The 19,097-nt window shown below is 39.8% G+C and overlaps 1 protein-coding gene across 1 annotated transcript in view; it reads left to right on the top strand.

Annotated features, from left to right (window-relative positions):
• Positions 1–5,115, top strand: part of LOC132816452 (cullin-5) — an 80,561-nt gene extending 75,446 nt beyond the window's left edge. The window contains exon 19 of the mRNA XM_060826055.1: positions 293–5,115. Coding sequence (XP_060682038.1) covers positions 293–487 — 195 coding nt within the window. The 3' untranslated portion in view covers positions 488–5,115. The remainder of the gene's footprint in view (positions 1–292) is intronic.
• The last annotated feature ends 13,982 nt before the right edge of the window (positions 5,116–19,097 follow it).

Consider the following 19,097-nt stretch of genomic DNA (forward strand, 5'->3'; position numbering starts at 1 on the left):
GGTAAAGGTAGTCACAATTTTGTTGAAATATCTGGGATATGCAACTTTCAGAATTTGGCCACTGTCCAATTCTTCAGGGTATTTCTCTTACTTTAAGTAACAAAATGAGATGTAGATAGAGATTTATTGATAAGGTTTTATTTTACTTTTTTGTATCTTTAAAACAATCTTTATTTTTATTCTGAAGGAAATTGTTAAATCCCACTGTTAAATAGAAGCATAAAATACCTGAAGCTATTCTGTAAATTGATTTGCAGTTTGAAATTTTGATTCCTTTTGTTTACATTTCTAGGAAGCGATCATACAAATCATGAAGATGCGGAAAAAAATCACAAATGCTCAACTCCAGACAGAACTTGTAGAAATACTGAAAAATATGTTTTTGCCACAGAAAAAAATGATCAAAGAACAAATTGAATGGCTGATAGAGCACAAATATATTAGAAGGGATGAGTCGGACATAAACACTTTCATTTATATGGCATAGTGACTGTTTAAGAGAACAATGCCAGAGATGGGAAAGAGTCCTATTTTGTCTTTGCAGACTTTGAAAGAGGTAGCTGAAGAGTGACTACAATTCAAAGATTTATTCAGTTGCATTATTAAGTCCCTGCCTTACTGTACAACAGATAAATAATATTTACCAGTTTCATCCACTTAGCATTTATCTGCCTTTGTGTAGTTCACTTTTGACAGCATGCTATTTTGTGGGAGTACCGAATTCATCAGAATCTGCTATGCTTTCTTTGGCCCTATTTTCACTTGTTCTGTACCAGAGTTAAATATATTTTTTTTTCCAGACACAATTAAACCAGTGAATATAGGACTTTAAAATTTCATGCACTGGGGAAAATACTTGAGTCATTTTATATTACAAAATGGTGTTAGGAGCAGCAGTTTCACTTTTCTGAAAATACCAGGTGCTGTCATTTAGTACAGACTGGTCTATGATTTTTGTAACCTGTTGCACACTTGAAAGTTTAATATTACTCTGGCTTTGTTGGTTCATTATTGGGCTTGGCTAGCATGTTACTGTTAGGAGTTGCCCATATTGAGTAATTTTAATACTATTTTAATTAACTGGTTGCAACCTGTATTCAGAGATTGTGTTTGCTATTCAACCCAGTCATTTAGGCCTGTCATAGTTGGAACCCATTTTTCTCTCCCATCCTGAAGGAGCACCTCAATTTAGAGAAGGTTGCAACAAGCTTTGAGCAGAATATGAAGGACAGAAAAATTATATTTGGTAGTTCCTTAAAGGCCTATTGAGTGAAAGAACCGTTGATCGTTGTGTCAGGCTTTACAGACCATGAAGTACTAGGTTTTATTAACATCCTGTGCTGTTAGGTTCCCTCAACAATGGTGTCATTTGCTATAATTGGCCTGCCATCTTGCATTTTTCTGAGAGCGCTAAAAATTTAGATCCGAATAACCATTTGTATGAAATTTCTTTGTTTAAGTGATAAACTGTAAAATTACAATACTGTTTTATAGTTTCTTAAACTAAGGAAATGAGGCAGGACTTCATTCTTGACTTTACCCAGCAATTCCATGTGGAAAAAATACTGTGGTTGATAAGTCAAATTGCCTGCTACAATTTTTCCACACATGAAGGTAACTATTTGGGTGAAGAAGAGTGGTGCTGCAAGTTCTTGTGGAACTGTATCCTATCGAGAATTGACGCTTTCAGAAGGAGGAGAGGAAATTTGATGGAAAACCTACAGTCCATTTTACCTATCGGATATAGTCAATCAACTGGTGGTTTTATTGGAGATATCTGTAATCTGTCTATACCCTATTTTCTTTGCTGCATATTAGTACTAGGTGGAAAGTTGGGCATAAGAGAAGTAGTAACAGAATGAATGTGTATCTGCTTTTGTGATGGAGGCTGTTTGTACATACACAAACAGATACGTGCAACTGTCATCGGGATTTATGTGTGTTTCTGAAACAACTGAAAATCTAAGATTGCTTCACTACTGATATTTAGTGATCCAGTACTTCCCACTAGCTTCTATAAAATTGAACTTATCTTTCACAAAATGTTGGCTCCTCTAACTTAAAATATTTTGGCAACAAACCTTGCATGTGTGCATGCCGTACTGAAAATATTTTTCTTTTTTAAATCTCCAGTGCCCCAGTGAGACTTATCATTCTTATTTGACACTGCAGATCAGTTAACACAGATGGCTAGTTTTCAGTGCAGAGTGATGACAACAAAGCAGGTTCAATTCTCATACCAGCTGAGGTTACCATGAAGATTCTACTTTTCCAACCTTGGGCCTCGCCTGAGATGTCATTTCCCTCTGGTTAAACTCATCACTAGTCACGTCTGTCTATTGAGAGTATGACCCTACAGTCCTCGAACTATGGCAGCAACTATGACATTGCTGAAAATTCTGGCCCAACTTTCCTATATGTGGCTCTTATTATACTGATTTACTCCTATATTGCAATTTTATTCAATTAACTGGCAATATTTGTCATAATTCTAGAGACTTTAATTGGAATTCCATGTGCTGCTTGCACTTCATCTTGTCCTTTCTCTTGAGAGGTATGTTTTGTCACATTTAATACTATGGAAAAGACAAGGTAGACTGTAATGCAAGGGCCTCTCAAATGAGTTAATTGAGGACTTACATGGGATAAATTTAGTGTGGAATGCCCAGTGCATTCCAACTGAGGCTATTGCTGATATCAGAAATTTGGGTCAGATGTGCTGGGAAGGGCAGAGACTGTCTGCAGTGTTTGAAGTTGTATCTACTTAATATGGCAATAGGTTGCTTGGAATTCGTGGTACTGTATGTTCTGGGAATTGGGGAAAATTGTCAAACCTTGTTGCGTGAAAATGAATAAATATGTATTCAATGTTAGGCTGTGCACATTTAAATCCCATTCCTTTCAATTACTTTTGTTTCCACAAAAGTGCTGCAAATTCAAAGGAGTGCTGACTATGTTCAGCAGTAACCTTTGACTACAACTAGTATTCTTTCAACATACTTTGCCAGTCAGCATGTAGTGATGGAAACTCACAATGACACATTTTGATTCCTAGCTAACTGATAAATTAAAAGACTTGGCCAAAATGCACATTATAAATGTCATTTAAAATTAAGTTCTCGTCATCCAGTATCTTATTATCCAATGAGTAGCACGGAAATATAGACTATGAAAGCGCAAGATTCAGTTACTGGACAATGATGAGTTAGCTAACCTCAGTCAGGATAACAGTAGACATAGCTCCCCTAAGCTGAGCGGGATATAAACCAGGATTCCTGCTCAAGACTTGTAACCTGGTTACTCCTGAAAGTATGCATTAATTAGACGACATGTAGCATCTGACCTCAGCATGGTGCCAACTGTAGTTGAACAGCTTGCCATGTGATCAGAAATTCACTGGCACAGTTCAGATATGAATGATAGGCACTTGAGTCAGGCACTAAAGGACAACTAACATCTATTGAAATACAGCAGCAAGGAGTCAATAAATTTGAGGGTAGCAAAGTGAGGCGGAATAATTATTAGCTAACTTGAAAATTGCTGCAGTTTGTGCAGGACACTGATTGTACATGTAGCATGCATGCGCAAAAGGGGCTTTTGGTGAGTTATTTTCATTTTCTTCCTGCAAAACTTAGCCCCTAATATTTATGGGGTGATAAAACTTGAATACCTTGCTTTCAGGTTACAGTTTTTTAGTATCTGCACATTCTTTCCATAAAATGGGAGTATTATTTCATTTCCAATGCATTATGTACATCCAGTAATTGAGCATGAGGATCATGAATTCTCAGTTTGAAATATATCCAATCTTTGAATGCACTGAGATGAGCAACAAAAGAAAGAAAAATATGTATAACTGCAGTGAAGAAGGAAAAACGGATATATAACATTTTTACTGGATTCAGCATTTGGTACTGTTGCTAGATGAGAACTTGGAAAAAAAATTCAAGTGTCGATTCACTTGTTCAATGCCAAGCAAAACCAAATGCAGAGAAATCAGTGTCTAGTTCTGAATCTAATCACAATGATCTGGGAAGAGGTCGTGAATAATTATTTTATAAGAAAGCAAACTTAATGTTGATTATGTGACCAGATTATTGTGATTTAATACAGAGTACATTAGTATAAACAAAACAAATTGCATGCTTTATGAAAACCCCAGAAATGGCATGCACCATGTATCTGCACACAGTTTCACTTCATTGAATAAAGATGTGTATATGGATCTTGTAACACTGCCTGGTAGAGAAAATATGGGAAATATTAGAATTATTACTATTCAAATGGAATAAGAATCATCTTTTTATATGGAATTAGCCAACAATTTAGAATTGTGAGACTTAATAAATTGTTTTATCAAACTGCAGTCGAATGGTAGTAGATATTAAAATTACGTTTGAAGTCTTCCATTTCTGTGTGCACAGAATCGTTAATTTTAATATTCTTTTTGAAAGGATCTTAGATCTGCTCTCAGACCTTTCTTTTACTCCCTGCAGCCTCAGTGAGTGTAATTCAACATATTCTCCCCAAATAAAGTTCAAGACAGCATGTAACTTGTTAACCTAAATCCAAGTTATTCAATAACTAGTCAAAATATTCAAATTTTCAGTGTTTGGATTAATTTATTTGTACTATCCTAGAAACAATCTTTTAAAAATTTAAAAAGAATACAATGAAAACTTATAACTAAGTTTTTTCATTATATTGATAATAAGATTTCTTTACTCATTTTTGCAAATTTATTGTACACAAAATACTCAAGAAACTTGGACTTGCACGGATGATTTTTCATGTGAAGCTGTGTGTTGAGGTCATCAATAAATTGTGAACATTTGTTACCCTAATTATACATAAGCTGTTGCATTTTTACATATCACTGTAAAATGTTGAAAACTTAGCTTTCCTGTAATATACACTAAGTAAAGCCTGGAGTGTTGGGCAAAGTTGAATTGAGAGGTTTTACTTTATCTACAATTAATATTTACAAGTTGAATGTGTGCCACTACATACCAAGGTTATGATGCTGTACAATTTTTGAATGGTTGCAGTTTCTACATAGCCTGATCAAACTATTTTGATGTACTACATTATTTTTTGAATTTTTATTTTTTAAGTTGCATAATTTATTTTCCAGCAAAATAAAAGTGCAATATAAAACCTCCATGTGCGTTTTATATAATCAGTTATGTAATTAAGACACTATAGTGCAGTCACAAATTAAAATACTTTCTCTAAACTCTGTTTGATACCGTATCCTTAAAAGTCAGATTTTCTATTTTACTTGCAAAACTGCTTTTATTCATTCATGGGAAATGGGTGCCACTGCAACATTTATTGCCCATCCCTAATTGCCCAGAGGCCATTTACGAGTCTGCCACATTGCTGTGGATCTGGAATCACATGTAGGTCAAACCAGGTGAGGATGGCAGATTTCCTTCCCAGAAGGATGTTACTGAACCAAATGGGGTTTTACAACAACTAGCAGTGGTCACATGGTTGCCATTTGGCCAACTTTTTATTCCAGATCTCCATTCAATTCAAATTTCATCATCTGCCATGATTGAATTGTCTCCAGAGCATCGTTAAAAATGGAAAGTGTTGGAGAAACTCAGCCAGTCGGGCAGCATGTATGGAGAGAAAGAATTCATGTTTTGAATCCAGTATGACCTCTTTGGAACTGAAGGAGCTTGGAAAATGATAGTTTTTGGTTGTTGACGAAGGAAGAAGAAAAGCGAGTGCAACAGATGGCGAGAATGTCTCGAGCAAATGACAAGGGAAATGCTAACAGTAGTAGATGGATTTGGTTGTTAATGATAGGTGTGAACAGTAAAAAGGAGGCCAGCTTTGCTGAAACAAATGTGACAAAACATAGTGATGGTAAGGTTTGTAATCAAAATAGGTCAGTGTTCATGCATTGATGATGTTGACCTCAACATTGAGTCTTGAAGGCTCTAAAGTCTGAAGTAGAAGATGTATTTTTCTTCATCCAGGCCAGGGATGGAGAAGTTAGTTTGAGAGCAAGATGGTGTATTGAAATGGAAAATATCTTCAGCCATTCTTATGGACAGAGTGGACAACAAAGTGGTCATCCATTCTGTGTTTGGTCTCACCAGTATAGAAGGAGCTGCACTGTGAGCAGTGAATACAATGGATTTAAAATAAGTACTTATAAACTCTTGCTCCTCCTGGATGGTGTTTTGGGTCTTGATAGCGAAGAGGGAGGAGGTGAAAGGGAAAATTTGCATTGCGTGGGGATAGAATGTGAGGAAGTGTTAAAACAAATGGAGAAGTGAACTTGGGTGTTACAAAGGGAAAGTCTGAATGCTGACATGGGAGGAGAAGTTATATTTTGTGAAGTCACATTGTTCTGGGAGGAAGGGAAAAGGGTGAGTGCAGAAATGTGGGAATTGACACAGACATGGCTCAGGATTTTGTCAATCACAGTGGGAGTAAGTCCTCTATTGAGGGAGGCAGAAATAAGTTGTTAGAAGCAGCACTGTGACAGGTGGCATCATCAGAACATAAGTAACAGACACTGAGAATGGAATGGAGCCCTCACAGGAAGCAGGATATGAAGTGTATTCAAGGTTGCTTCTCAAAGTTGTCCTGGTCCCCAGCTCCATTTCTTATCTCATTTGATGACATCTTAAACCTTTTCTCTTAAGGTGATATGGAATGAAAGCCCCAATAACACTCCGTTTCTGACTCCTTTCTTGATCCTTCTTCCTTGCCCCTTGCCTCTGACTCCATCCTCTGATCTAATACCACCTCTTGTCATGGATGCTGACTTTTCACTCTCCTTACTCAGCAAAGGACTCTGTTTTGTCCCTTTATGCCCCAATGAATTTTGTACTTATTTCTCTATACAGCAGTTGACTTCTCTCTGCCCCTTTCCTCAAAACTTTCACCTGTCTCAAGTATTGTCTCTTCTCCTGGACTCCACCATCTGTCCTCTTATTTGCAACTGGTTTTCTCATTGATAACTGTTAGTATGACAGTAGCTGCCTCAACTGCTTGCCTCCACTTAGTCACATTAATCTGCCTGCCTCTAAATGGCTGCATGTGTTCTGTCAGGTCTAACCCTGGTCCTGTTTTCACCACCTGATAGTGGTGGTGCTGTTTGTTGCCTGGCATGTTAACCCCCTACCTGGCACAAGCCGTGTGCTTGGTCTTGGACGTATCCTGCCATCTCTGCCTGGACCATCATCCCTCCGATGATCATCAAACTGTTTCTTTCGAGGTTTTTTAGTGACCTTAACTCAGGAAATCTCCACAGCTTCTCACTTTATTCTCCCCCACCCAAAACAAGGATAGCCTGGTTCTACTTCCCAAAAAGCGCACACGAGGTTGCCATGGCAGACCTATTCCTCCCCCTCGGAACTCCTCCTAACTTTTTTCTTCTCCTTCTGTTTATTTGCATCCCAGTTCCATTTTGTGATTCTCCTGACACTTTATGTTGGTTCCACAATTTCTAGTTTTCTGGTCCTTGCCACCATCACTTCACCATGGATGTGCAATCCCTCTACAGATCTATACCCCATCAGGATGGTCTTGAATGTCAGATGCTTTTTCCTTGAAATGAAGTATGAGAAGGCACCTGGATGAACTCATTCTCACTTTGAACTCGTCTTACTTTCTCTTAAATGTGAAGCTTGTGTATCTGCATTGGTCTCAGTTATATATGTCTCATTTCGGTTCTAATCTGAGCCCCCTCCTCCAAGTCATTCGCTGGTATATTGATAACCTCAAAGGTGGATCTTCCTTCAGTTATCTGTAATTGGAAAAATTAATAAATGTTTCTTCTAATTTCATCCTTCTGATATCTTCACCTGGTCCATCTCTTATTTTTCCCTTCCTTGACTTCTCGGTTACCATTTCAGTGCATTGGCTTTCCATCAATGTCTATTACAAACCCACTGACTCCAACAGTTACCTTGACTAGTTCTGAGGAAGAGACCCAAAACTACCTCTGATATCTCTTCACAGATGCTGCCAGAACTGCTCAGCATACCCAGCAGTTTGTGTGTGAGTTACCTTGACTCCATTTGCTCATACCCTACTTCCTATAAGAACTCTTCTGTTTTCCTAGTTTCTTTATCACTGTTCTGCTAACATGTCCTTTTTCCTCAATAGAGGATTCTGCCTCCTTTCACCCACTCCCCATTACCCAAACACAGACATTTTTATTAACTTGTCTGCACTAAATTTCCACTCTATAAGCATATATTATGTGGAAATTAGACTTTAAATAATTGATCATCTTAAGTGTGGAGTCAAGTTAACTCTCACACAAACCGCTGGGTTTGCTGAGCAGTTCTAGCAGCATCTGTGAAGAGAAATCAGAGGTAAAGTTTTGGGTCTCTTCCTCAGAACTGGTCAAGATAACTGTTGGAGTCAGTGGGTTTGTAATAGATATTGATGGAAAGCCAATGCACTGAAATAGTAACAGAGAAGTTGAGGCAGGGAAAAATGAGAGATAGACCAGGTGAAGATAACAAGGATGAAATTGGAAGGAACATTTATTAATATTTACAAGTACAGACAATTGAAGGAAGATCCACCTTTCAGGTTATCAATATACCAAAGAACGAGTTGAAGGAGGGGGCTCAGATTCGGACTGGAACAAGAGACAACATAACTGAGACCAATGCAGATACCCAAGCCTCACATTTAAGAGAAAGTGAGAATGAGTTCATCCAGGTGACTGTTCATGCTTCCTTTCAAGGAAAAAGCATATGACCTTCAGATCAACCTGATAGGGTACAGATCTGTAGAGGGATTGTACATCCATGATGAAGAGGTGACGAGCACCAGAAAACTAGAAACTGTAGAACCAACATAAAGTGCCAGGAGAAACACGAATGGAACTGGGATGTAAGTGAACAGAGGGTGAAGAAAAAATTAGGAAGAGAAAAGTTCCAAAGAGGAGGAATATGTCTGCCATGGCAGCCTTGTTTGTGCTTTTTGGGAAGTAGAATCAGGCTATCCTTATTTTGAGTGGGGGAGGATAAAGTGAGAAGCTGTGGAGATTTCCTGAGTTCAGGTCACTGAAAGACCTGGAAAGAAACAGCGTGGGCGGCACGGTGGCACAGTGGTTAGCACTGCTGCCTCACAGCGCCTGTAGATCCGGGTTCAATTCCCGACTCAGGCGACTGTGTGGAGTTTGCACGTTCTCCCCGTGTCTGCGTGGGTTTCCTCCGGGTGCTCCGGTTTCCTCCCACGTCCAAAGATGTGCGGGTCAGGTGAATTGGCCATGCTAAATTGCCCGTGGTGTTAGGTAAGGGGTAAATGTAGGGGTATGGGTGGGTTGCGCTTCGGCGGGTCGCGCTTCGGCGGGTCGGTGTGGACTTGTTGGGCCGAAGGGCCTGTTTCCACACTGTAAGTCTAATCAAATAGTAGAAAGATGATGATCATAGGAGGGATGATGGTCGTGCAACGTGCTGCTCCTTAACAGGATTCACACATGTGCTTTGGGACCTGAAATAGGAAGGGAACATGATGGAGGTTTAGATTGAGGAGGTTACAGTGAGGAAGATGCACAGGAATGTGACTCCCTGCTCCTTTTTGAGAAGTGGAGAGAATCCAGCCTGATCTGAACCAATGGCTCCTGTAATGACAAGCAAATCCCACTATGTTAGCAGATAATTTAATTTACCAGGAGACACCCCATGAATGTAATATGGTGATTTCAAATGATCCCAAGGGACCATTTGTATCAAAACAAAAAGAAGGTGGGATACTGATAGAACACCAAATGAAAAATCAGTCTTAGAATTTTTCTTGGAATGTGAAGCTGCTGTGTTCACTCTACACGGTGGGTGGCACAGTGGTTGACCCGGGTTCAATTCCCGCCTAGGCAACTGTCTGTGTGGAGTTTGCGCATTCTCCCCATTCTGTGTGGGTTCCCTCCGGGTGCTCAGGTTTCCTCCCACAGTACAAAACTGTGCAGGTTAGGTGAGTTGGCCATGCTAAATTGCCCATAGTGTTAGGTGAAGGGGTAAGCATAGGGGAATGGGTCCGGGTGGGTTGCTCTTTGGAGGGTCAGCATGGACTTGTTGGGCCGAAGGGCCTGTTTCCACACTGTAAGTAATCTAATCTAATCTTCATGTCGTGGGGGGAAGAGAGAGAAACTAACCTTTGCGTTTGAATGCATTTTCGTTTGTTGGTTGTTAAATGTTGTTTTGTGTAATTTGTGTGTTTTGTCTCCTGGAGCTCAAGTGTGGAAATACTTTCCAAAATTACAAACTAAAGTATGGTGATTTGAAAGTGTTGTGTATGTCTGTATCAGTGTATAGTTAATGTAATGTCCTTTTAAGGAACCATTAGGTTTGGAATTTCATTTTCTGACCAGAGTGAAATTCCAAATATTGTTTTAACACATGGCCAAATCTTTAATTGCAGGTGATATTTGTTCGTTGGGAAGGTACTTTGATGGTAAAGTATCCAAATAATAGAGAAATTGGAATTTTGGAATTGCAATTCTCTGAACATAATTATATGTGTTGGTTACACTTGGGGGCATATCTTGATTCAAAAAATATATAAATGGCCTAGCATTCTAAAACATTAAAAGGGAATAGTTACCTGAAAATTTAAAAATATTCTGGAAAATAATAATGTGTGAACGCAATCTCAGTGGTTTCAATGCATGAAAAATTGTTAATGATTTTGTGGGGGTAAACAAAATATTGAATTTGGATAAATTTACATTGGGATATATCAAATATCTAAAATGGGTTATCAAGTAAGTTTCAAAAAATGAGCGTCATCTCAGAGAAAGAACAATCAAAGTATGTTTTTGCCTGAATCAAAAATTGTTTCACTTCGGTTTTAAAATATAAGATTATAGAATCCCTACATAATGGAAACCGGCCATTAGGCTCAACAAGTCCACACCAATCCTCCAAACAGTAACCCACCCAGACCCATTCCCCTACCTTATTACTCTACATTTATGCCTGACTAATACACCTGACGTACACACCCCTGAACACTATGGGCAATTTAGCACGGCCAATTCACCTAAGCTGCACATCATGGGACTGAGAGAGGAAACCAATGCAGACACGGGAAGAATGTGTAAACTCCACAGAGACAATTGCCCAAGGATAGAACCAAACCCAGATCCTTGGTGCTGTGAGGCAGCAGTACTAACCACTGAGCCACTATGCTGCCCTTTATTTGTCTAATCTTCTATTGGACAACAAATCTCTCCAAAGCTCTGGAACTAGATATGATGGCAATAGTTAAATTGCAAAATTGAATGAGAGGAAGTAATTAAGGGTGGAGAGTGGCGGCAGAAGCCAAGAAAAGAAATGAATTAGAATATTAGGTTGTAACAGCAATTGAGGTTAAAATGTATTTTAGTGAAAGGGAAGGTTAGATGAGAGTACTAAGCTGATAGCTTTTTCTTGGTGATGTTTTTGTCCTTGTCTTTCCCTTTATGAGACCTGAATTTGATGAATAAACCACTACCTGAGGCATCAGGATTATACGTGCAGAGATAAGTCAAACCTAATAGATCTTTTAATAAGATCATACGGGAATCAAGTATGTATGACATGATCTTGGGCTGTCGATGTAAGTGCTCAAAAGTGATTGTTACCTTAAAGGTAACAAACATGAGTAAATGCATGATGAAAAGTGCACTGAAGAACATGTACACCTATTTGACAAAAGGATTAGCGTGGCCTGAAGAGCACAAATGCAGAGTTTAAATGATAAGTCACTGACACATAATCCATAGAGAAAGTGACTTTAAAACAAAGAAAGTAGTATTCGTGAAAGTGAGGTAAAAAAATCAAAATAAAAGATCTGTTCAGCTGTTATTGTTAAAATGTTACAGAAATAAAGGAATGTGGACTCCGGGAGAAGTGATAGTGAGCTGAATGAAAGGTCTCATCAGATGACAAGCAGATAGCCCGATAAAAAACGAGAAGCAAAAGCAGAAGGGCCAAGCCTGATGAACACATTGTAAGTTCTTGGACCTTTGTTGTTTGATACCATATACAGTGCAGCTAGGTGGGATATTGCATATGGAGGCAGTTAGCACTCAATGATCATTCTTAGAATTGGCAAGGAAGGAAGTTGTGGAAGACATACTGAATAAGTTTCCTCAAAATGGATACAGGTGAAGAGAGCTGGAGAAATTTTTGAGTCCATGTATGATGTTATTTTACTGTTACAGAGTGAGTTGTTCTGTGAATAGAGAACTGGGGATAAAAGAGAAACTAAATTAAGGAGCATAAATATAAATTTATACTATTCAGGGGTTATAGAATTCCAATATATTGAATTTTAGGGCAAGGTATGCAATTAGATCCAACTGAAAAAAAATGTAAAAAATTTGAGCAGATCATTATACTCCAAGATCAAACACGACCTCAAACCAGGTTAATGGGGTTGAACTGCCTCAGCCAATAATACGAGCAGTAATGAAGGAAACACAAATTGTGGAAGAGGCAAATGAGATAGTCCATCAATGGATTAAACACACCAAAACAATCAGAACTCGTGCCAACTAGGCAAATGAGGTGTTGTGTGACCCCGGGTTTTGGAGTAAATTTTGCAGATGGGGAATCTAATGTCCAAATACATCCATGGGTGAGAATATTATCTCATATGGCTGTAATGTTGATCATCTGTACATTTGTAATTGAAATACTCAATGTGTTTCAGTTCAGAAGGTAGAAAAATTAAATCATATGAAAGTTAGAAGTTAAAGCTCTAATGAAACCGAAGGGATACTTGTTATTATAAAAGGGACTGTGTCAATCAAATAGTTAGACATTTTTAAAATGTTTTATACAAATATTTATCCATAGCATGGAAATAACACTAAGTGTTGATGGCAATCCCATGAGCAGTTAGCAGAATGAAGGGAAAATGTTAATCCTAAGATAGATCTTTGGATCAAGAGAGGCGAGATGTTGGCCAGAAGCTGCTCACACATAACAAGAGCAAGCTTGTGAACTGAAGTTAGCCAAGCCCCAGCCATTGGCTGGGCTGGCTTGAAGTAGATCAGCTCTGAGGACGACATAAGTTGCAAGTCCTTCTTTGGAGGAAGAATAATGAGGTAGTCCGAAAGGTGTCCTTGGGGTGAGCCTACAGTGGAAAAACACCAACTATCAGATGAGCAAAGAATCAAGAAGAACAAGACACCACAGTTCAGGAAGATAAAAAGGATCAAGGATGAAGGATTTCAGTATGCCATCAACAAAAACCCCGGAGAGCAAACTTCGCAAAGTTGTGGACCCCACACTTGAAAGTGTGGAGAGGGCCCCAAGACTTGGGAGAAATCACTTGGCCAGCGTGAGCTTCTATTAGAATCATAGAGTCATACGGCACAGAAATAAATTTTCAGTCCAACCAGTCCATATTGAATGTAATCCCAAACTAAACTAGCCCCACCTGCCTGCTATTCTTGGGCATTAAACATTATTTTTGTTGACTGCTTAGGGAATCTCAAACTCAGTGGGTGTGTGCTTGAACTTTTGCCTTGTATGAATTGCTGCCTGCTGTTAACCTGTTCTCCCACCTCCAACACACCCGATCCTTCTCCTGCCTCTAACACACCCCATCCATCTGGATTTCTCCAGCCTCCAACACACCCCATCCACGTGGACAGCCATGCTGGCCTGCTACCCGCCCTTAACCTCAGAGATTACAGCTTTTGAGGTCTTGTTTTTTCAATCTGCTACATAGCTCCCCAAGTACTTGTTACAGGACCTCTTCCCTCCTACTACCTCTGTAGCCATTACCAATGTGAACCACCTCTCACTGTTCACCTTCCCTCTTCAGACTGCTCTGCAGTGATTCAGTGACATCCTTGAGTCTGACCGCAAGGAAGACAAGTCACCATCCTGGAGTGACACCTATGGCTACAGCAATACCTGTAAGTGCCCCTCATGACTGAAATTTCCACCATTATTGTTCTCTCTCTCTTTTTGATACCCCACCTTGTGCAGCTGAGTTCTGGCTACACTCCCCAGAGGAAACATCACTCCCACTGTTTTCTAGCACAGAAAATCGCTTCTTGAGCGAGATGCATTCTGGGGGGTTTCCTGAATCTCTGACAACCTCCCTTTTTCTGATTGTCACTGTCAGTCAGAAACACTCCCTTAAGCTGTCAGATGACCACATCCAAGCTCTGAAGCTCTATTCTCAAGCTGATCAAACCAATACTACTTCCTGCTGTGATAGTGACTGAAGACCCGGAACTTTGCCCTCTCTTCATCCGCTGACTGGGAAGAGATAGCTCTTGATGGTCCAGCAGTCTACACTCCCAGAAGGTGAGTGCATTTATTTGCCATGTGCAGGTCCAACCATATTGCCACAGTTTATTTTACAGTGAAACAAAATATTTATTTACAGTAAAATTATTTATTTGCGATATGTACAAATGTAACCAAAATTGCTTTTATGAATTGGAGGCTTTGGATGAAAACAACCAGTTTTATGAAAAGGTATATGTTTTTGGATCAGTTTCTGTTGCAAAGGTGAGGATCTGGAGGAGATCAATTCTTGTTACTATGTCCACAATCTGGAGGAAATTACTGCAGATACAAAATTGAGGATCTGGGGAGATCACTTGCTGTCGTGGTTGTGGGTATGTTCACCAAGCTGGAAAATAGATTTGCAGACATTTCATACCCTGTCTGAGTGACATCTTCAGTGCTGTGGTGCCTCCTGTGAAGAGCTGCTGTACTGTCTCTTCTGGAATTTATTTGGTTCTGTCTCTGCTGCTTCCAGTTGCCAATTCCAGTTGTTCATTGTAATGCTGGTCGATTGGGTCTAGATGGATGTGCTTGTTGACGGAGTCCGTGGCTAAGTGCCATGCTTCCAGAAATTCTCTGGCTGTCCTGTGTTTAGCTTGTCCTATGATCGTTGTGTTGTCCCAGTCAAATTTGTGGTCCTTGTCATCTGTGTACACGGCTACTAGGGACAGCTGGTCGTGGTGCTTAGTGGCTTGTTGGAGTTCACAGATGCAGATTGTTAATTGTCTGCTTGTTTGCCCTATATTGTGTTTCATGCAGTCTTTGCATGGAATCCTGTAAATTACATTTGTCATGCACATCTTAAATGAATCTACTACCCCTGCCTCTACCACCCCTGCTGGCAATGCGTTCCAAATGTCCACCACCCTCTGTATGAAGTACTTGTCATGTGTATCCCTCTAAACCTGCCACCTCTCAACTTGAAAGCGTGACCTCTCGTTGTTGAATCCTTCGCCCTGGGAAAAAGCTTGTCTCTATCCACCTGTCTATACCCTTTATGATTTTGTAAACCTCAATCAGGTCCCCCCTCAATCTCCTTTTTTCTAATGAAATTAAACCTAACCTACTCAACCTCTCTTCATAGCTAGCATCTTCCATACCAGGCAACATCCTCATAAACTTTCTCTGCACCCTCTCCAAAGCGCCCACATCCTTTTGGTAATGTGGCGACCAGAACCGTACGCAGTATTTTAAATGCAGCCAAATCAATGTCTTGTACAATTTTAACATGACTTGCCAGCTCTCATACTCAATACCCGTCCAATGAAGGCAACCATACTATATGCCTTCTTGACCATTCTATCCAGCTGTGCAGCAACCTTCAGGATACAATGGATCTGTACTCCCAGATCTCTTTGCCCATCAACTTTTCCCAAGGCTCTTCTGTTCATTGTATAATTCGCTCTAGAATTAGTCTTCCCTAAATGCATCACTTCACATTTGTCTGGATTGAAAACCATTTGTCACTTTTCTGCCCAACTCTTCAGTCTATCTATATCCTCCTGTATTCTCTGACAGTCCCTTTATGCTTTCTGCTACTCCACCAATCTTCATGTCATCTGCAAACTTGCTGATCATACCAACAGTGCCCCTCTTCCAGATCATTTATGTATATTACAAACAACAGTGGTCCCAACACTGACCCCTGTGGAACACCACTGGTCACCTTTCTCCATTTCGAGAAACTCCCTTCAACTACTACTCTCGGTCTCCTGTTGCTCAACCAGTTCTTTATCCACCAAGCTAGAACACCCTGCACACCATGTGATTTCACTTTCTCCATTAGTCTACCATGGGGAACCTTATCAAATGCCTTACTAAAGTCCATGTATATGACTTCAACAGCCCTTCCTTCATCTAATCAACTTGGTCACTTCCTCGAAGAACTCTATTAAGTTAGTAAGGCATGATCTCCCCGCACAAAACCATGTTGCCTATCACTGATAAGTCCATTCTTTTCTAAATATAAATAGATCCTGTCCCTCAGTACCCTCTCCAGAAACTTCTCCACCATCGACTTCAGGCTCTCTGGTCTGTAGTTACCCGGAATATCCCTACTACCCTTCTTGTACAGGGGGACAACATGAGCAACCTTGCAGTCCTCCAGCACCTTACCTGTATTTCAGGATGCCACAAAGATATCTGTCAGGGCCTTAGTTATTTCCTCTCTCACCTTCCTCAGCAACCTGGGATAGATCCCATCTGGTGCTGGGGATTTGTCCACTTTAATAACCTCTAGTCTACCCAACACATCTTCCCTATTTATGTCAACGTGATCCCAACTAATCAAACTTCTATCTCTAATCTCAACATTCATGTACCTTTCCTCAGTGAGCACTGATGCAAAGTAATCATTTAGAATCTCATCCAGGGAAATTGAAAGTATATAAATTGAATGAAGATATATGCAAGAAAATAGAAGAGACATAAGGATTTGGCAGAAAACACAGCGGGCGTAAATTGGGCATGAGTCCAATGAGTTAAATGTAGGGATACTAGAAACTTCAGAGGCACGCAATGAGAATTTAGGACACAAAGAAGAGGAGTTGATATGATGGAGGTTGGGGTTAAACAAAAGATTAGCAAAAAACAAACTTGCACTTGTAATGCAGCTTTCATGACCTCAATCATATAAAGTATGCTAGCTCATAAATTACTGTAAAAGCATAGTGGTGTCATTAGCTGCTGTGGCTGTGTAACTGCATAAACAGTTTAGGCTGTTTCCACTTCTGTGAAACACCAAAAAACAATACTAGGTCAAATGAATCCAACATCAAATATTCTTAAATTCAAATAAAAAATAGAAAATTTTCACAAGTCTGGTAGCAGCTGCAGCTTGGGAGTAAAGAGTTCATGTTTCAGGTCAGTGATCTGATGAAACGTTCTGATTTATTTTTTAATGTTGGTATAGGGATGTGAAATAGGCCAGAGTCAATGAAATACTTCTGGGGCTGGATTTGATATTGTAGAACCTTTGTCCAGGAGATCACATTTAACTGGGTGTTGGAATGGAGTAAATAGTCTGTGCCAGATAGAATAATGTATTTGTCTGCATGCCCACTTGTGTTCTTTATGAAAGACTTTGTATTGCTCATCAGAACGGACTTCAAGGATACTAATAGCATAGCAGTGGCTAAATTAAGACCATAACACAGGAGCAGAAGTGAGGCTATTTAGCCCACTGAGTATGCTCTGCCATTAAATCATGGCTAATAAATTTCTCAAACCCATTCTCCAACTTTCTCCTTGTAACCTTTGGTCCTCTTGACAATCAAGGACCTACCTATCTCCATCTTAAAGATACTCAATGACCTGCCTTCTGAGGCAGTGAGTTCCATAGGTTCACTACTCTGACTGAAGATGTTTTCCCCCATCTCAGTTCTAAAAGGTCTTCCCTTTACTCTCAGGCTGTGCCCTCAGGTCCTAGCCTCTTGGAAACAACATCGACTGTGTCCAGGCCATTCAGTATTCCGTAAGTTTCAATTAGATATCCCCTCAGCCTTCAAAACTCCATTGAGTATAGACCCAGAGTCCTCAAAGGTTCCTCATATGTTAAGCTTTTCATTCCTGGAAAGTCATGAACATCCTCTGAACGTGCTCCAGGGCCAGTATATCCTTCATGGAAGATGGGGGCTAAAACTGCACACAATAGTCAAATGTGGCCTGAGCAGACCCTGAGAAGTGCATCCCTGCTTTGATGGTCAGGTCATCTCAAAATAAATGCCAACATTTCATTTGCCTTCCTAACTACTGACTCATCTGCAAATTTACCTTGAGAATCCTGGACTAGAACTCCCAAGTCTCTTTGCACCGCAGACTTTTGCATTTTCTCTCTATTTAGAAAATATTCCATGCTTCTATTCTTTTTACTAAAGTGCATGACCTCACACTTTCCCAAGTTGTACTCCATCTGCTACTTCTTTGCCCATTCTCCTAACCTGTCCGAATCCCTCTGCAGCCTCCTCAAGTCTATCTCTCCCTCTATGTCTCTTTGTTTTAATGACAACTTTAGCCAGAATGACCTCAGTTCCTTCATCTACATCATTAACATATAAAGGGAAAGGTTATGTGTCCCAAAACTGACCCTTGTGGAACACCACTTGTCACCAACTGCCATCCTGAGAAAGACTCTTTTATCCCCACTCTCTGCATTCTGCCAGATATCAAATCTTCCATCAATGCAAGCACCTTGCCACCATAGGTCCTTATCTTACTCAGCAGCCTCCTGTGTGGCACCTTGTCAAAGGCCTTCTTGAAGTCCAGGTAGATAACATCCATTGGCTCTCCTTGGTCTAATTTGTTTGTTACTTCTGGATGTAGGTTTGGTTGCTGAGCTTATAAAGTTCATTTTCAGACATTTCATCACCATACTAGTGAACCTCTGAACAAAGCACTGCTGATGATTCCTGCTTACTATTTATATGTTTGAGTTTCTTTGGGTTGGTGATGTCATTTCCTATGGTGATATCATTTCCTGTTCTTTTTCTCAGGGGGTGGAAAATGGGCTCCAAGTCAATGTGTTTGTTGATACAGTTCTGGTTGGAATGCCATGCTTCTACAAATTCTCATGTATGTCTCTGTTTGCTTGTCTTAGGATGGATGTGTTGTCCTAGTTGAAGTGGTGTCCTTTCTTATCTGTAGGTAAGGATTGTAATGAGAGAGAGTCATGTTGTTTTGTGGCTAGTTGATGTTCATGTATCCTGTTGGCTATCGTCTGTGTGTTTGTCCAACATAGTGTTTGTTACAGTTCTTGCATGGTATTTTGTAAATGACATTAGTTTTGCTTGTTGTCTGTATAGGGTCTTTCAAGTTCATTATCTG

The sequence above is a fragment of the Hemiscyllium ocellatum genome, chromosome 6 (assembly GCF_020745735.1).
Source record: "Hemiscyllium ocellatum isolate sHemOce1 chromosome 6, sHemOce1.pat.X.cur, whole genome shotgun sequence".
NCBI lineage: Eukaryota > Metazoa > Chordata > Chondrichthyes > Orectolobiformes > Hemiscylliidae > Hemiscyllium > Hemiscyllium ocellatum.